The sequence below is a fragment of the Leptosomus discolor genome, chromosome 2 (assembly GCF_034619465.1).
Source record: "Leptosomus discolor isolate bLepDis1 chromosome 2, bLepDis1.hap2, whole genome shotgun sequence".
NCBI classification, from domain to species: Eukaryota; Metazoa; Chordata; class Aves; order Leptosomiformes; family Leptosomidae; genus Leptosomus; species Leptosomus discolor.
Window position 1 is genome coordinate 127,993,843 of NC_141392.1, and position 15,062 is coordinate 128,008,904.

The following is a 15,062-nucleotide window of genomic DNA, read 5'->3' on the forward strand; positions in this document are numbered from 1 at the left end:
CTGGACGGAGCCGTCCCTGTGGGCTCTGCCGACCGGCCGCCATCGTGGCACTCTCTGAGGGGGAGACACTGTCCTTCCTCCCTCCGCCCCACAAAGTGCCTGCCTCATGCTGCCCTCACCCACGCGCCGTGAGGCTGGCTCCCACCAGCCAGGCAGGGGCTGGCCCTGCCCGTGGGAAGGGGCTGCAGCCGCCCGAGCACAGCGGAGCAGTGCTCGGCCGGGGCTGGGGCTGTGCCGTGGGGCCGTGCACCGACAGCACCAGGGCTTCAGGGCGCTGGGCCCAGCCTGGCCTCAGGAACCGTGTGGGGCTGCGGGGCTCGGCCCAGGACCTCCCCAGCCTGCGGCACGCTGTGCTTCTCGTAGCTCCATCCGGGGGTGCAGGGGGCTCTGGTGCAGCAAGCGAGCTGCGAGCGTAGCATGAGCCGGGCATTTGTCCCCAGGAGCAGCCAGCACCCCGGCATGGGGGCTGTCAGGGCTCAGGGGGTCGAGTGCAGCCCCTGCTGGAGGCTCTGCCCTAGAGCCACAGGGAGATGGTGCCGGGTGCCAGCCTTCACACCAGATCCACATCACAGGTGCATGGCACCGTGTGCTGCCTCACTGCGGGCAGGGCTGTGCCCCACCACCCCTGTGCAGCCCAGTGTGGGATGTGCTCTGCAAGGGGCCAGGTTGAGTCTCTGTCCCCAGGCTCTGCCTGACACAGGCACCGTGGGAAGAGCCCGCTCCAGGCCCATCCTGGCACCTGCACCGGCATCAGCATTGCCAGTGGTCTGCAGGCAGGGCTGCAGCCCTGCCGAGGGTCTGCAGGCAAGGCCACAGCACTGCCAGGGGTCTGCAGGCAGGGCTGCAGCCCTGCCGAGGGTCTGCGGGCAAGGCCACAGCACTGCCAGGGGTCTGCAGGCAGGGCTGCAGCCCTGCCGGGGGTCTGCTGGCAGGGCCACAGCATTGCTGGGGGTCTGCGGGCAGGGCCACATCGTTGCCAGGGGTCTGCAGGCAGGGCCGCAGCATTGCCAGGGGTCTGCGGGCAGCGGTGCGGTGCACCCGCAGCTCTGTCACCTTCTGGCAGCGGCGGCCGGTGCCCCGGGCGGGAGCATCCCGCATGCAGCACAGCGCTGCCGGCTCCGGTGCCTTCGCTCTATGAGTCACGGAATTTGGCTGGTGGTGCCTCGCCGCCGCTCGGGGCTGTCTGCGGCGGTTTGACCTCGGCACCGCCGGCTCCGACCGGGGCACGGCGCCTCCCGGCCCCGCACCGCCGGGTCGTGCGTGCCCCACCGGGGCCCGTCCTGCGCCGGTGGGTGCCGGTGCCCGCGGGTTCCCCCCGCCCGCCCAGAGCCGGCCCCGCCGCCGCGCCCGGTGCCTGCCCGGGACGTCGCAGCTCGACGCGGCCGCTTGGCCCGGCCCGCTCCGGGGGTCCCACGCCGAGGAGCCGCGGTCCAGCCCGTCCCGCCGGTCACGGGCCCTGCCCGCCGCCCCCGGCGCCCAGGTGCCCCGGCCCGCGCTCTCCCGGCGCGCCCCGGCCCTTCAGCACCGCGGACAGCGGCACCGCCGGCACCGGGGCCGGGCCCGGGCGGCGCCCGGTGAGCGGGGCCGGGGTCGGGAGGGGGGCGGGCAGCGCCGGGCGGTGGAGCGGAGCCAGCCGGGGGTGTCGGGGGAGCCGGGGGACCGGGAGGCAGCAGACCCGGCGGCCCCCGGCCCAGGGCACCTGCCGGCACGGGCCCCGCCGCGCCCCTCCGGGTGGGCGCCGGAACGGAAAGCGGGTGGCGACCCCCGAGACCGAAGAGAGCAGGGCCTGCCCCGCCGCCCCGCTGTCCCGGCGCTCGCTCCCGCCGCCGGGTACCCCGCTCCCCGCCACCGTCCCGGTGTCCCTCCCGCCCCCGCCCCCCGCCGGTCGGTGCGTGCCCGGCGCTGACGTCAGCCCGAGCTCTCGGACCTATATAACCACCGGCCGCGCCGCCGGCTCAGCTCCCGCGGGACGGATCGCACTCCGCTCCACCGCCAGCGCACCGGCAGGGGACAGGGGACCGGGGACAGCGCACCGGGTACGGGACAGCGGGACGGGACGGGACGGGGACAGCGCACCGGGCAGGCGCCGGTGCAGGGCACCGGGGAGGGCGCAGAGCGTACGGGACGGTGCGGGCGGCCGGGGAGAGGGCACAGCGCCCGGGACAGCCCCACGGCGGGACGGTGCCCGCGCTGCCGGCTCCGCTCCCGCTGCCGGGTGGGCGATTCCCGTCGGGTGTCCCCGGTCCCTGGAGCGGTCCCCGTGCCCCGGTCTCTCCCCGTCTCGCTGAGCCCCCGGCCCTGTAGGTGCGGACGGAGCCGAGGATGCGGCAGGCGCTGCTCACCCTCCTGCTGCTGCTCGCCCGCCCGCCGCCCGCCGCCGCCCGCCCCGACGGCTCCGTCCCGGCGGCCGCGGCCGAGGCCGAGGCTCGGGGCCGCCCGCTCTGGCCGCCGCTGGCGCCGCCGCCCCCGGAGCCGTGGCGGGCGCGGCGGGAGGAGCCGCCGCTCTCCATCGACCTCACCTTCCACCTCCTGCGGCACCTCCTGCTGCTCGCCCGCGCCCAGAGCCAGCGCGCCCGCGCCGACAGCAACCGCCTCATCCTCGACGCCGTGGGGCGCTGAGCGCCCCCCCCGGGCCCCCCCGGGCTGCACCGGCCGCCGGACACCGCCCTGGCCCCCGCGCCGGGGGCGCTCGGCGCCGCACCGGCAAACCCACCGGGACCGGGACTGGGACCAGGCTGCGCCTGCCGCACCCGCCTCAGCCGCTGCGCCGGGGCAAGCGGGCGCGGTACCGGCCCCGGGGCGGCCCCGCACCGATTTTGTAATAAAACGTTGGTGGAAACACGAGGCGTGAGCGAGTGCGGGGCGGGGGGGGCTGCGCGGGGCCGGGGCGTCGGGCTCACCAGGAACGGGACAGACTTACCGGGAAAGGGGGGACGGGCTCACAGGGAACGGGGTACGGGGTCACCGGGAATGGGATGGGCTCATCGGGAAAGGACTCACCGGGTAAAGGGGGGGACGAGCTCATCGGGACCGAGGGGACGGGCTCACCGGGAGTGGGATGGGATCACCGGGAACGGGGTACGGAGTCACGGGAAACAGTCCGGGCTGAGCAGAGCCGGGACGGGGCCGTGCGGGCGCAGCTGGGCGGGCAGCACCGAGCACAGCGGGCCCGGGACGGAGCTGCGTGTCCCTAGGTGGGGGAACACGCCGTGTCCGTGGGGGCAGGAGCCGCCGGGCCTCGGGACGAGGCAGCCGCGGGGGTGGTGGGACCGGGGAGTGCAGAGCGATGGGACAACGGGTGCCTCCCCCCCACCAACGACCAGGGCAGAGGGTGCTGCACCCGCCGGCAGGCAGCCAGGGATGTGAGCGGAGGGATCAGAGCTCTGCGTGTGGCAACACCCCCCCACCCCCACCCCCACCCCACCCCCCGAGCTGCTGTCAGAGCACCCCTGCAGGGTGGGGTGGCTGGGGGCACGGCTGCATGGCTGCCCCATGCAGGAGCATTGGGTGGTGGGGGCTCCTCTGTGGGGGACATGGTGCTGCTGAGCGCTAGGGGGTCAGGACCCGAGCAGAGGGCAGGGAGGAGGACATTGTGGTGGGGTGTGTTCCAGACCCTGCAGCCAAGAGTGGGACAGGGATGGCTCCCTGCTGAGACGGCTGGGGGAGGCTCAGCCTCATCATGGGTGGCCCTGGTCCTACCAGGGGCCTTCAGCCTCCCAGTAGCTGCTGGAAGGGCAGCAAGGCAGGGCTGGAGCAGCGAAGGGGGTGTCTGGCAGCAGCCGTGGGGCAGTGGAGGTCGGCACCCAGCAGGCAGGCAGGAGCACAGGCAGGAGTGCAGGCAGCAGGGTGCAGCCCCTGGACCTCAAGTGAGCCAACTTCAGTGACCTGGTAGGTGGGATCTGGGAGGAGGCAGCGGCGAAGGACGAAGGAACAGCCAGGAGGCCCTTGTGGATGAGCGGTCCCAGGGTGCCAGGGTGGCTGAGGCTGGAAGGGGCTCGGGAGATCTCCCACTCCAAGCCCTGCTCTGGGCAAGGGCAGCCGGGACTGATTGCTCAAGACGGTGGCTGTCCAGGCTTTGAAAGAGGGACATCCCTCTGGACGTGAGGAACCTGGAACTGGAAGACCGCACTGGCAAGAAAGACCATACTGGAGCGGGTTCCTCAGAGCATCTACCTCCCTGGACAACCTGCTCCAGATGACCCTGCCTGAGCTGGGACCTGGGGTGCTGCCCAGGCCTGTCCCCTCGGTGGGGCTTCATGGCTGGAGGGGCTGCAACTTCTGGGCAGCCTGGTCCGGGCAATCTGGTTGATCAACCTCACTATAAAAAAATAGGGTTTGTTGTTTTGGTTGGGTTTTTTTTTTTTTTTTAGAAAAAAAACTTTGGAAAAAATTTTCAGTGGAACGGACAGTGTTTCAGTTTGTGCTCATTGCCTCTGGTCTTGGCACTGGGCACCACTGGGGAAAGCCTGGCTCCATCTTCCTTCGCTCCCATCAGGCATGTACAGACACAGATCCCACCCCCCACCCCCGAGCCCTCTCTGCCCCAGGCTGAGCCATCCCAGCTGCATGGGACGCTGCGTGGAAAGGATGGTTCGCTCCCCACAGCCCGGAGCTGTCAGTCCGCTCTGCTGGGAGGGCCTGTTGCTGCCACCTCTCCAGCTCGGTGTCTCCACAGAGGGTTTTGGGTTTTTTTTTGTTGCTGTTGCCCTTCTCATCCTCCACCAGGTTCAGCTCCAGGTGGGGGCCCCAGATCCGAGTAGTAACTCTCAGCACACTCACCGGCTCCGCAGTCGGTGCCGCAGGGATGCGTGGCAGAGCCGGGGACCAGGGAGAGACACGGATGTACCGGGGGGTTTGGCCCGGAGATGCTGGGAACTGGCAGTGGAGATCCAGCATTGGGGAGGGGGGGCAAAAACACTGGTGGGGGGACGATGACGACAAAACAGGAATTTAAAAACATCGCCTGGGTGTGCCAGGGGGGTGTCAGGCAGCCAGAGCTCAGCTGGGGCTGGGACAAGGTCAAGGAGAGCGCACACACACACGTACACACCCCCTGGGCAGTCTGGGACTGCCCCAGGGACAGGCTGTGGAGGGCAGAGGTGAGTGATGAGCACCCAGAGCTGGGGCTACCCGAAACAGAGGAGAATCAAGGTAGGGCTCTCCTGAGACACCCTGACACCAAAGGGGCAGCACCCAAGGGTGCCCAGGGGCTGCCAAGGTCCTCATGAGCCCCTCGCTGCTGTCTCTGGAGGGGGATGGGGAAAAGAAAACATCCCTGGGGGGGTGGAGAATGGTGGAATGGCAGGTGCAGGGACGGAGAGGCCGCCCAGCCTCATCACCGTCCCCAGGGACCACGCGAGACCTCCTGGGGCACATTTCGGGAGCGGCCAGACCGGGGCCATGGGGCCGATCCCAATCCCCCCCCCCGCAGCCACATTGCCTCTGCCGTGAGCCATGTGCGGGGATGCAGGAGGGCAGTGATGTCCCCGGCCCGGGCAGAGCCCGTGTGCCCATGCTGGGACGCGGGGTCTGACGGGCAGGCGGCGCGGAGAGTCGGGGCTGGCGGCGAGCGGGTGCCACAGGGCACCGCGCCGAGGTGACCCGCTGTCGGGGCAGGCAGCAGGTCCACAGGCAACACCAGCTCCGCGGGGACCAGTCACTCTGCTCGAGGGCAGAGCTGCCACCAGTGGGACTGAGCCAGGCTGTGGCAGTGGGGGTGGGGGGCAGCGGGGACCTTACAAGGACAAATGCCAAGTCCTGCCCAGAGCCCCTGGCAGTCGTGGGGCTGGAGCCCACAGCTACAGCGGGGGCGAGGTCGGCATGGGGCCATGCGGGAGCTGTGCTGGGCCATGTCCCGTGGGGGACGTGTGGTGTCTTGTCCCAAAGAGAGGGGTGGTGGTGCCATGTCCTGTCCCATGGACAGGGCTCTGCCAGGACACCTGCGGTGTCACACCGTGGTGGGCGCAGCTGCAGTGTTGCTCCCTCTTGCCCACCTCCCTGCCCCAGCAGGGTCCACACTGGGGTGGCTGTGCTCTTGGGAAGAGTTTTTACTGGTATCCGATGGGAGCAGCCTCTGCCCCAGCTGGAGTCACTGGCTCCTGCACTGTCCCTGCACACTGGGTGGGGGGGCGGGGGTGGGGTGTCCAGGCCTGGCTGCCCGCAACCCAGGGGGCAGCTGAGGGGTCTCCTCTCCCCCAGCTGCACAAGCCCAGCTCCCATCCCCCTGCATCCCCTGCCTGGCCGGGTGTTCCTGCCCATGGGCTCCCAGAGACCCAGACTGGGCCAGGAACCAGCCTGCAGTGGGGGAAGGTCCCGTGGGCACAGCCCAGGCATGGGGGGTCTCCTCGGCTGCCAGGGCACCCCCGGCCTCCCAGGCACCCCACTGGGGCCCAGCCCCGGCTTCACCAGGACCTGCCATGCGCCAGCATTTTGCTCCCACGGGCCCATCCTCGTCCGTTCTCTGGGATCCTGCACCCCGGCCCCGGCCAGTTTGGGGGCCCCGGGCTTGCTGCGGGGTGCCCATCAGCCAGCCCTTGCTGTGCCCCAGCAGGGGCAGAGGGGCGGGAGTGGGGGGACACCCCAGTGGTGCCCCAGCCCCAGGGGACCTGCCCAGACCCGGCCCCACGAGGAGCCCCTCGCCATGTGCATCATCTGCTGCATCAGCCGTGACGCCACCGCAGAGCAGGACGAGGCAGGTGACGCAGCCGGCGCTGCCACCACCCTCCCGGGGGGGGTCCGGCCAGGGGGTTGGGGGGCATGGGCACCGACCCGGCGCCGGTCGTGGCGCTGCCGGCTGTGTACTCAGCCAGCTCATCCCAGCGCTGTTTGCTCAGGGCACCCAGGGGACGGTGCTGCTGCGACGGCATCCGGCCCACGCAGGGGCTGGGGGGGTGGCTGGGGGGGTCCAGCTGCAGCTCCCTCCCCCAGGCAGGGGCTGTGGGCCGAGCCCCACTTGCAGGGTCCGAGGTGCGAAGCTCCCAGCCGCAAACCCACCCTGGGCTGCTGGAGCCGAGCTGCGCTGGGGGTCTGGGGGCTGCGCAGGGGGGTGGGAATGGGGCCCAGCTCAGTGGGCCAGGGGCTGCGCCCGGCTGGACCCCATGGAGCTGGTGTGGAGTTGTGTGGGGGGGCAGCCCCCGTGCCCACCCCGGTCCACATGCCACGCCGGAGACGACGTCCTCACACACGGTTTAATGTCGGGGGGGCAGCGCCAGCGTCTGAGGCACTGCAGCGGCAGGGCTGGGTCTCGCCGAGGGGTGCCAGGGACAGGAGGAGCCAGTGGGTGCTGGAGCTGCCCCACAGCGCCGGCTCAGTGCTGACCTGTGCAGGAAGCTGGCCTGAGCACCGCGCAGCCGGGACCCTGGGACCCCCACCCCGGCACAGGCTGGTGGGCCCCGAGGTGTGAAAACCCCTCCCCATCCCCACACCCATCTGTCCCCAGGAGGTGCCTCTTCTGCCCCGCGGCACCCCACAGCCTGGCCCCTTCCCCACCATCCCCTGCCTCGGTCCCGGTGAGGGTCTCACCATGGGGGGAGCTTGCTGGCTTCTGCCTCGGCCCCACATCTGCAGAGGGAAAGTGGGTGACAAGATGGAGACAGGGACACCCCGGCACACGGCCACACACAGGCCCTGGCACAGCCACGGCGCTGGGCACGGCGCAGCCCCCCCTCCATGGGCAGGCAGCCGTGGCCCCTGGGCCCTGCTGCCCCCCCATCCGCCCCCACAGCCCTGCGGCCAAGCACAGCAGCCAGGCACGGCACAGCACAGCACAGTGTGGCATGGCACAGCACGGCACAACACAGCATGGCATGGCACAGCACGGCAGAGCATGGAACAGCACAGCACTGCATGGCACAGCATGGCACGTCACAGCACGGCATGGCATGGCGTGGCAGAGCACGGCACGGCATGGCGTGGCACAGTACGGCACGGCATGGCACGGACTCACCCTCCACAGCTTCGGGCACCTCCAGGCTGTCCAGCCGGTCCTCATCTGCCACAGCCTCGCTGCCGTCCCCGAGTCCGTCTGCCTCATCCTCTCCCAGTGGCTCTGGGGGCAGGGGGACAGGTCAGCCGGGACCCTCCCATCCCTGGTCTGGGCAGCCCAGGGACACCCCAGGAGCGATGTGGCCAGCCCGGAGGGGGAGCCTGGCCCTGGCGTGGGGGGACACACCAGCCCACGAGCCAGGAAGGGGCACGGGGCAGGCCTGACCCCACAGGGTCCCAGGGTGGTGCTGAGGGGCCACATGTCCCCTTTCCTGTGCACGAGGAGACACATCCCCACGCAGGGCACGAGGTGATGGGGGGCTCTGCCCGTCCGAGGGCTGGCGCCCCGGGCAGTCCCACGTGGGCACGGCAGCGCTTGTCACGGCACCGGCACCTGTCTGGAACTCGATGGTCCTCAGCATCTCCGCCACATAGTCCACGTTGATGGAGAAGTGGTCCATGTTCTCGTAGCCAGGCTCTGGGCGGCTGCTCATGGACACCTTGGACATGTCCGTGATCCTGCGGGGCAGGCAGACCCCCAGGAGCTGCGGGGTCCAGCACCCACAGGGCCCCAGCCACAGCCAGGCAGGGCCAGGCACAGCCGTGCCCCCCACCTGCCCCCAGTGCCCCCCGCCCTGTGCCCCCCGGGCCTGCTCACTTTTTCAGGAGCTCCTTGGAGTGCTGTGGAGGGAAGCGGGGGGGGGGTGGGGTGTCAGCGTCTCTCTGGAGCAACGGGGTCTGAGACCCCAGGAGCCAGACATCACCCCTGCCGCAGCCCCACCCCAGCACATCCCAGGGGCAGCCTCCCCCGGCACAGCCCCGTGGGGCAGCCCCAGCCCCCCTTGGAGGGACCTGGCCCCGGCACCCCACGGCCCCCGCCCGCACAGACCTGCAGGTACACGGCCATCTGGGGCTCCTCCATGGCCTGGATGGCCGACTCCACCAGCTTGGAGGAGGCCTCCAGGTGGTCGCCGTACTGGCGGATGAGCCCCCGCACGCGCTGCACCTTCGCCTCCTGCTCCCGCGCGATGCTCTGCAGCAGCTCCTTCTTCCGCTCCTCCAGGATGCTGTACAGCGAGTCGAAGCGCAGCCCCAGGTGCTGCTTCTGCCGCCGGCCGTTCTCCTGCATGACCACGGGGCTCAGGGGCTGCCTCGGCCCCACCACGTCCCCACCATGTCCCCACCACAGGCACGGCCCCAGGGACACCCCCCTTCCCCCCTGGCCCCCACCTCGATGGTGCGGCAGATCTCCTCCATCTGGGTGATGATGGCCTGGATGCGGTCGTTCCCCGCCACCAGCATGGCGATGCCGTCACTGAGCTCGCTCTGGAACGGGACGGGATGCGAAGGGCGTGAGAGCCGGCTGGGTGGGCAGCCCCCAGGCCCCTCGCCGGCCCCCCTAGGGCCACCCACCTTCTGGCGCTGGTAGACGGCCGGCAGCGGCGCGACCTCACAGTCCTTGTGCGCCCCGAAGACCTTGCAGAGGGAGCAGGTGGGGGCCTCGCAGCGCAGGCAGTAGATGTTGATCCGCTCGTCCTCGTGCTCCTCACACATCAGGTGCTGCTCGGCCTTGGCATGCAGGGGCCTGCGGGTGCCGGGCACCCCTGCCCACCGGTGGGCCCTGGCCCCAGGGACACCCCCGGCCCCCCAGCACACCCCCGGCCCCCGGGGATACACTCAGCCCCAGGGATATTCCTGGTCCCCAGGGACAGTTCTGGTCCCCAGGGACAGCCTCAGCCCCAGAGACACCCCCAGCGCCAGGGACACCTCTGGCCCCAGGGACACCCCCAGACCTTGGGGATACCCCCAGCTGAAAGGATACTCCTAGTCCCCAGGGACACCCCTGGCCCCAGCAACACCCCTGGCCCACAGGGATACACCCAGCCCCAGGAATAATCCTGAACCCCAGGATAGCCTCAGCCCCAGAGACACCCCCAGCCTCAGGGACACCCCATCCCCAGTGAAACCCCCAGCCCTTGGGGATACCCCCAGCTCCAAGGATAATCCTGGTTCCCAGGGACACCCCCAGCTCCAGGAACACCCCACCCAGCCCCACGGACACCCCCAGCCCCAGTGACACCCCCCCGCCCCGGGGACACCCCGCGTGGGCCGTGTTACCCCCCCCGCTCCAGGCGGGCTCCCTTCCCCCCCACCCCCCGGGGCTCGTTCCCTCGTGGGGTCCCCGGTGCGCCCTCCGTGCCCTCCCGCACCTGGCCGACTCCTGCTTGTAGATGTCGATGATGTTCTCCACCAGCAGGTTCCGCTGCAGCCCGTACACCCCGTGCCGGTCCAGCACCACCTCGTGGCGGCACGACGGGCACCGGAACCGGCCGCCCGACGGCACCGCGCTGGAGCCCCGCGACTGCCACAGCGGGTTGGAGGCCTGGGGGGGGCGGGACGTGTCACGGCACCCCCGCAGCCCCTCGGTAGCCTCCGACCCGGACTCAGCCGCCGGGAGAGAGACCCCGCGAGGGCCGAGCCCCTCCCCCCCCCCGTTGTGTGCCCCGCACCCCCCCCGGCACGGGCGCGGGCACGGACACGGACACGACACCGACACGGACACGGGCCCGACACGACACGGCCCCCGCCCCCCGCGCACCGACGCGACCGCGCTGTCCCCACCGGGCTGGGAGCGGCCCCGAGAGCGGCCCGGCCGGGGCTGCCGGCGGCTCGTCCCGGTGCCGGTGGCGGGTCCAGCCCCCGCCGGCCGGGCCCGCACCTGGAAGACGTCGTTGGCGCACTTGCGGCAGAGGTTGTGCTGGCAGGGCAGGATGACCACGGGCTTGGTGAACATCTCCAGGCAGATGGGGCAGATGAGCTGCTTCTCCAGGCTCTCCATGCTCCGCGCCTCCGCCAGCAGCGGCTTCAGACCCACCGCGAAGTTCATCGCCGCGATCCCGGCCCGGCCCGGCCCGGCCCGGCTCTGCCCAGCACGGCCCCGCTCCGGCTTCGGCCCCGGCCGCCCGCTCTGCCCCGGCCCCGGCCCCGGCCCCGCTGAGCCCGACGCTAATTTTAGCCGCCCCCGCCCCGCCGGGGCCGCCGCAGCTGTCGGCAGCGTCGGGTGACACTGAGTCACGGCGCCGCGGCGGGGCCCCACCGGGACCGGCTGACCCCTGGGGACCGGGTGACCCCCGGGACCGGCTGACCCCCCGGGACCGGCTGACCCACCAGGACTGGCTGACCCCCCGGGACCGGGTGAGACCCGGGAACGGCTGACCCCCAGGACCGGGTGACCTCCGGGACCAGGTGACACCTGGGGACTGGGTGACCTACTGGGACCAGGTGACCGATGGGGACCAGTTGAGCCACCGGGACCGGCTGGGTCACCGGGCACCAGATGAGCCCCAGGGTCCAGGCCAGCGGGGCCAGGCTGGCCCAGGGTCAGCAGAGCTGGGAGCTGTGTGTCCCCCCCGCAGGCAGCGGGGCTGGGGGCAGGCTGGGGTCCCCCAGGCCCCATGGACCCTGCCCAGCACCAGCCCCCCCCGAACAGCAGCGTGGACAGGCACCCGTGAGGGCCGGTGCCAGGAACATCCCCCGTCCCACCGCCCGCCCAGACATCCCGGCTATATTTAGGGAGTGAGACAGAGCCCATACAGCTGCGGGCAGAGGCTGCTGCCCGGGGAGTGGGAGGGGAGGCTGAAGGGCTCACTGTGTCCCCCTCAGCTGGGGAGGCACCGTCTGGCCCTGGCCCTCAGCAGAGCTGCAGCTCCTGGGGGAGCCGGGCAGCACGGCATGGCAGGACCTGCACCGGCGTGGCAGGACCTGCACCGAGCCGGCATACGCAGCAGAAAGAGCCCCGGGAGCTGCTCCTGCCCAGGGCGGCATCGCCCACCGGGACGCAGGGAGACAGGGACGGTGCCACATGGCACATCAACAGCAGGAGGAACGGGGACAGTCCCCGCACCGGCCCCAGTGGGACCGGGGTCCCTGTGGGGCCGCTGCTGCCGTGTGCACCGCAGCAGCGAGGAGGGGGAAAGCAGAGCCGCGCGGGAGCCAGCACCAGCTGGGTGACACAGAGCCATCCCAGAAGGTGACAGGACACAAAGCAACGTTTGCTCTGCGAGAAACCAGCCCCTCGAGCCCCACTTGGGACACGGCCCGCTCAGCCCAGCCCCTCGCGGGACCCACGGCCCCCCAGCCCAGTGCAGGGCCAGGCAGAGGCCTGTCCCGCTGCCGAGGGTTCAGGCAGCCCCTGAGCAGACAGAGACCACACAGGCCCGCGGTCCCCTCCCGTCGCCCTTTAATGGTGCCCATAAAACCTTTACAAACCCAAGGAAAGTGCCTGTACCGGGCCCAGCCCTGCAGGGAGCCTGCCAGCAGCGGCGAGTGTGGGATGCAACCAGCAACCCGGGGCCGTGGCAGGGCAGAGAGGAAGGGGGTGCAGAAGGCAGCACCCCAACCCCACGAGCAGCGTTTGGCACCCAGCACCCATCAGGAGGGTCCCTGTGAGGGCGGGTAGTGGGCTCAGCCCAACCCTGGAGGTTACAGTGCTAACGGTCTCGGAGACGCTTGGCTACCTCTCAGCTACGGAGCCTGGCCCAGAGAGGTCTCCGCTGGCGGCTGCTCGGGCCTGCTGCCAGTGCCCGGGGCCAGGGGGGCACAGCTGCAGGCGAGGCACTGGGGATGGGGCGCAGCAGCGTCGGCTCCAGGCCACCTCCACCACCAGTGCTGGGAGACAGGGGCAGCACCCTGGAGCTCGCGCAGGGGCAGAAGAGCCTCTGCGTTGATGCTGGCCAAATTAACCTGAGATTCTAGCCACCCTGAGGCTGGAGAGCCACCCCAGGTGGCGTGACCGGGGTCCCGGAAAGTGACAGTCCCAAAGGAGGATCCCTGCCCTGAGTCCTGGGGGAGCCGGAGGGACTGAGGCCAGCCTCAGGCATCGGTCCTGGTGCCGGCAGCCGGCAAGGGCTCCGTGCTGGCAGGCGGGGGCTGCGCCACAATGGGTATCTGCGGGTCTGGAAAAGAAGAGCTGTGGATCAGCGCCTCAGCTGCACCCCATGGAGCTGGCATGCAGGTATCCGGGACATCCCAACACCCCCTTGAAGGCTCCTACAGACGGCTCCCAAACCTCTAGCCAGCCCACAGCCATGCAGCAGCACCCCCCGCCCCACAGAAACCTGCAGAAGTTTCCCAGCAGCATTCCCCACGGACACCAGTACGGCCAGTGCCCATAAAAGGCAGCCAGCCTGATGCATGGCTCCTCTCCCCATGCCCTGGAGTGTCTCAGCCTCAGAGCTGTGCAGGGGCTTCGGGGGTCCCTCGCCCAGGGGCAAATGAGGAGGGAGAGGGCATCCCTGTGGCCTGTACAGTGGCTCCCTCTACCACAGTCGCCAGCCCCAGCCCGGACAGGAGACACCGAGGGCCGGCTGTCGAGCAAGACCCACAGCCAACTCCGACGCGAGCTTCAAGCCGGAGCTTCACCCCACGTGAGATGAGACAGGGGAGCTCCCCCAGGGCCCCACGCGAGGCCAAGCTGGGCGGTCGCAGCCGCCGGGGCTGGAGGCAGCTGCAGACGGTCCGACTCACCGCTGTCCTCCGCACGCATCTGCGCCTCCAGGTCCTCGGGGTCGACGTACTTGTAGGACTCGTCCTCCTTGGGCGGGCAGCAGGTCCCGCAGCAGAAGAAGCAGCAGCAGCAGCAGCAGCAGCAGGTGAGAGCACCGCAGCACAGAGCCAGGGCCTGCGGAGGGAGGGGCGACAGCCCCCGTGAGACCCCCCGAGCCGCGCCAGCGGCCGCGACCCCGCCACGGCAGCCGCGGCGATGCCCCGGGCCGGGCCGGGCTCACCTGGAACCACCACTTGGACATGAGGAAGTAGTGCTTGACCGCATCGTCCCCGAACTGCTCGGCCACGTAGAGCCCCAGCGAGCCGTACTGGTCGTAGAGGCGGCGCTTGTCCGGGTCGCTGAGCGTGGCGTGGGCGCTGTTGATCTCCTTGAAGCGCTCGGCCGCCGCCGGGTCATCGGGGTTCTTGTCCGGGTGGTACTTGAGCGCCAGCTTCCTGCGGGGCACGGCGCTGGGGCGGGCCCGGGGCAGGCCCCGCACGCCTCGACCCCGGCGACCGGACCCCCCCCCCCCCTCGGCCTAGCCCTCGGCCTAGCCCTAGCCCCAGCCCCAGCCCTCCCCGGGCGGCTCCCGCCCCGCCTCGGCCCCCGGGACACCTCCCGCCCCCCCGGCCTCGCCCCCCGGGCGGCCCCGGCCGGGCCCCGGCCCCCCGCCCCGCCGTACCGGTAGGCCTTCTTGATCTCCTCGGGGGAGCTGCCCTTCTGCAGGCCCAGGACGTGGTAGAGACTCTCCCCGACCCGGGACAGTTTCCGCTGCGGCCTCCCGGGCTCCGCCATGGCGCCCGCGCCCCGCGGAGGGGCTCGGAGGGGGGCGGAGGCACCGACCGCCCCGCCCCGCCCCGCCCGCCGCTTCCGCCCGCGCCCGCCGCCGCTCTGCGCAGGCGCCGGCCCCGCCGCACCCGGCCCGGCCCGGCGCGCGCTTCGGTACGCGGCGACACCCCCCGAGGCGCGCGCGCACACACCCCCGCCCCCCCCCCCCCGGTACGCGGTGACACACCGGGGTGGGCACCGCCCCGCCCCCAGCAGTGCCAGCCCGGGGTCGCGCTGCTCCTTTATTGGTACAAAACGAAGGCAGCGGGGGGGGGGGGGGGAATGTCCCGGGACCGGGGGCGTAGCGGATCCCCGCACCCGACACAGGGGGCACGGGCCGGCCCCGGCCCCGCTCCCGCCGCCCGTTCGAGGAAGAACCTGAGCACCAAGGGCTGGGCCGGCCCCGGCCCCACCCCGCCCCCCCCCGGGGGAAGCGCTGCAGCACCGACCCCCGCCCGCCCGGTGCCGCCGGGCAGCCCCGGGTCCGGAGGGGGGGCCGGGGGAGACACGGCGGGGGCTGTCCTGATGTGTCCCAGCAGCGGGCCGGCCCCGCAGCAGAGCCGGGGCGGGGGGCATGGGGGGTGGCTGCTCCAAATAAATACAAATAAATACAGGTTCGGGCAAGGCAGCCTGCCCAGCCCCCAGGGGAAGCCAGGGGGGTCCGGACCCTGTCCCCCACCTCCCCAGGGAAGAGATGACCGGCCCC

The 15,062-nt window shown here is 71.5% G+C and overlaps 3 protein-coding genes across 3 annotated transcripts; 1 reads left to right on the top strand and 2 right to left on the bottom strand.

The window, feature by feature from the left end:
• The first annotated feature begins 2,310 nt into the window (after window positions 1-2,310).
• Window positions 2,311-2,619, top strand: UCN (urocortin). The gene has a single exon (XM_086461790.1). It carries the CDS (start codon window positions 2,323-2,325, stop codon window positions 2,617-2,619), a length of 297 nt encoding a protein of 98 aa, XP_086317916.1. The 5' UTR covers window positions 2,311-2,322.
• Window positions 2,620-3,695: 1,076 nt separating this feature from the next.
• TRIM54 (tripartite motif containing 54) lies at window positions 3,696-11,059 on the bottom strand. Its single transcript, XM_086460515.1, has 13 exons — window positions 10,703-11,059; window positions 10,194-10,366; window positions 9,397-9,568; window positions 9,214-9,309; window positions 8,873-9,106; window positions 8,642-8,664; window positions 8,378-8,502; window positions 7,946-8,047; window positions 7,425-7,560; window positions 6,721-6,882; window positions 6,412-6,536; window positions 4,780-4,875; window positions 3,696-4,024 (listed from the first exon to the last, which is right to left on the bottom strand). The coding sequence occupies exons 1-13, from the start codon at window positions 10,868-10,870 to the stop codon at window positions 3,696-3,698; spliced, it is 1,941 nt and encodes a 646-aa protein (XP_086316641.1). The 5' UTR covers window positions 10,871-11,059.
• Window positions 11,060-12,624: 1,565 nt separating this feature from the next.
• Window positions 12,625-14,323, bottom strand: DNAJC5G (DnaJ heat shock protein family (Hsp40) member C5 gamma). The gene is made up of 4 exons (XM_086461793.1): window positions 14,211-14,323; window positions 13,770-13,983; window positions 13,510-13,663; window positions 12,625-12,938 (listed from the first exon to the last, which is right to left on the bottom strand). The coding sequence occupies exons 1-4, from the start codon at window positions 14,321-14,323 to the stop codon at window positions 12,856-12,858; spliced, it is 564 nt and encodes a 187-aa protein (XP_086317919.1). The 3' UTR covers window positions 12,625-12,855.
• Between the last annotated feature and the right edge of the window lie 739 nt (window positions 14,324-15,062).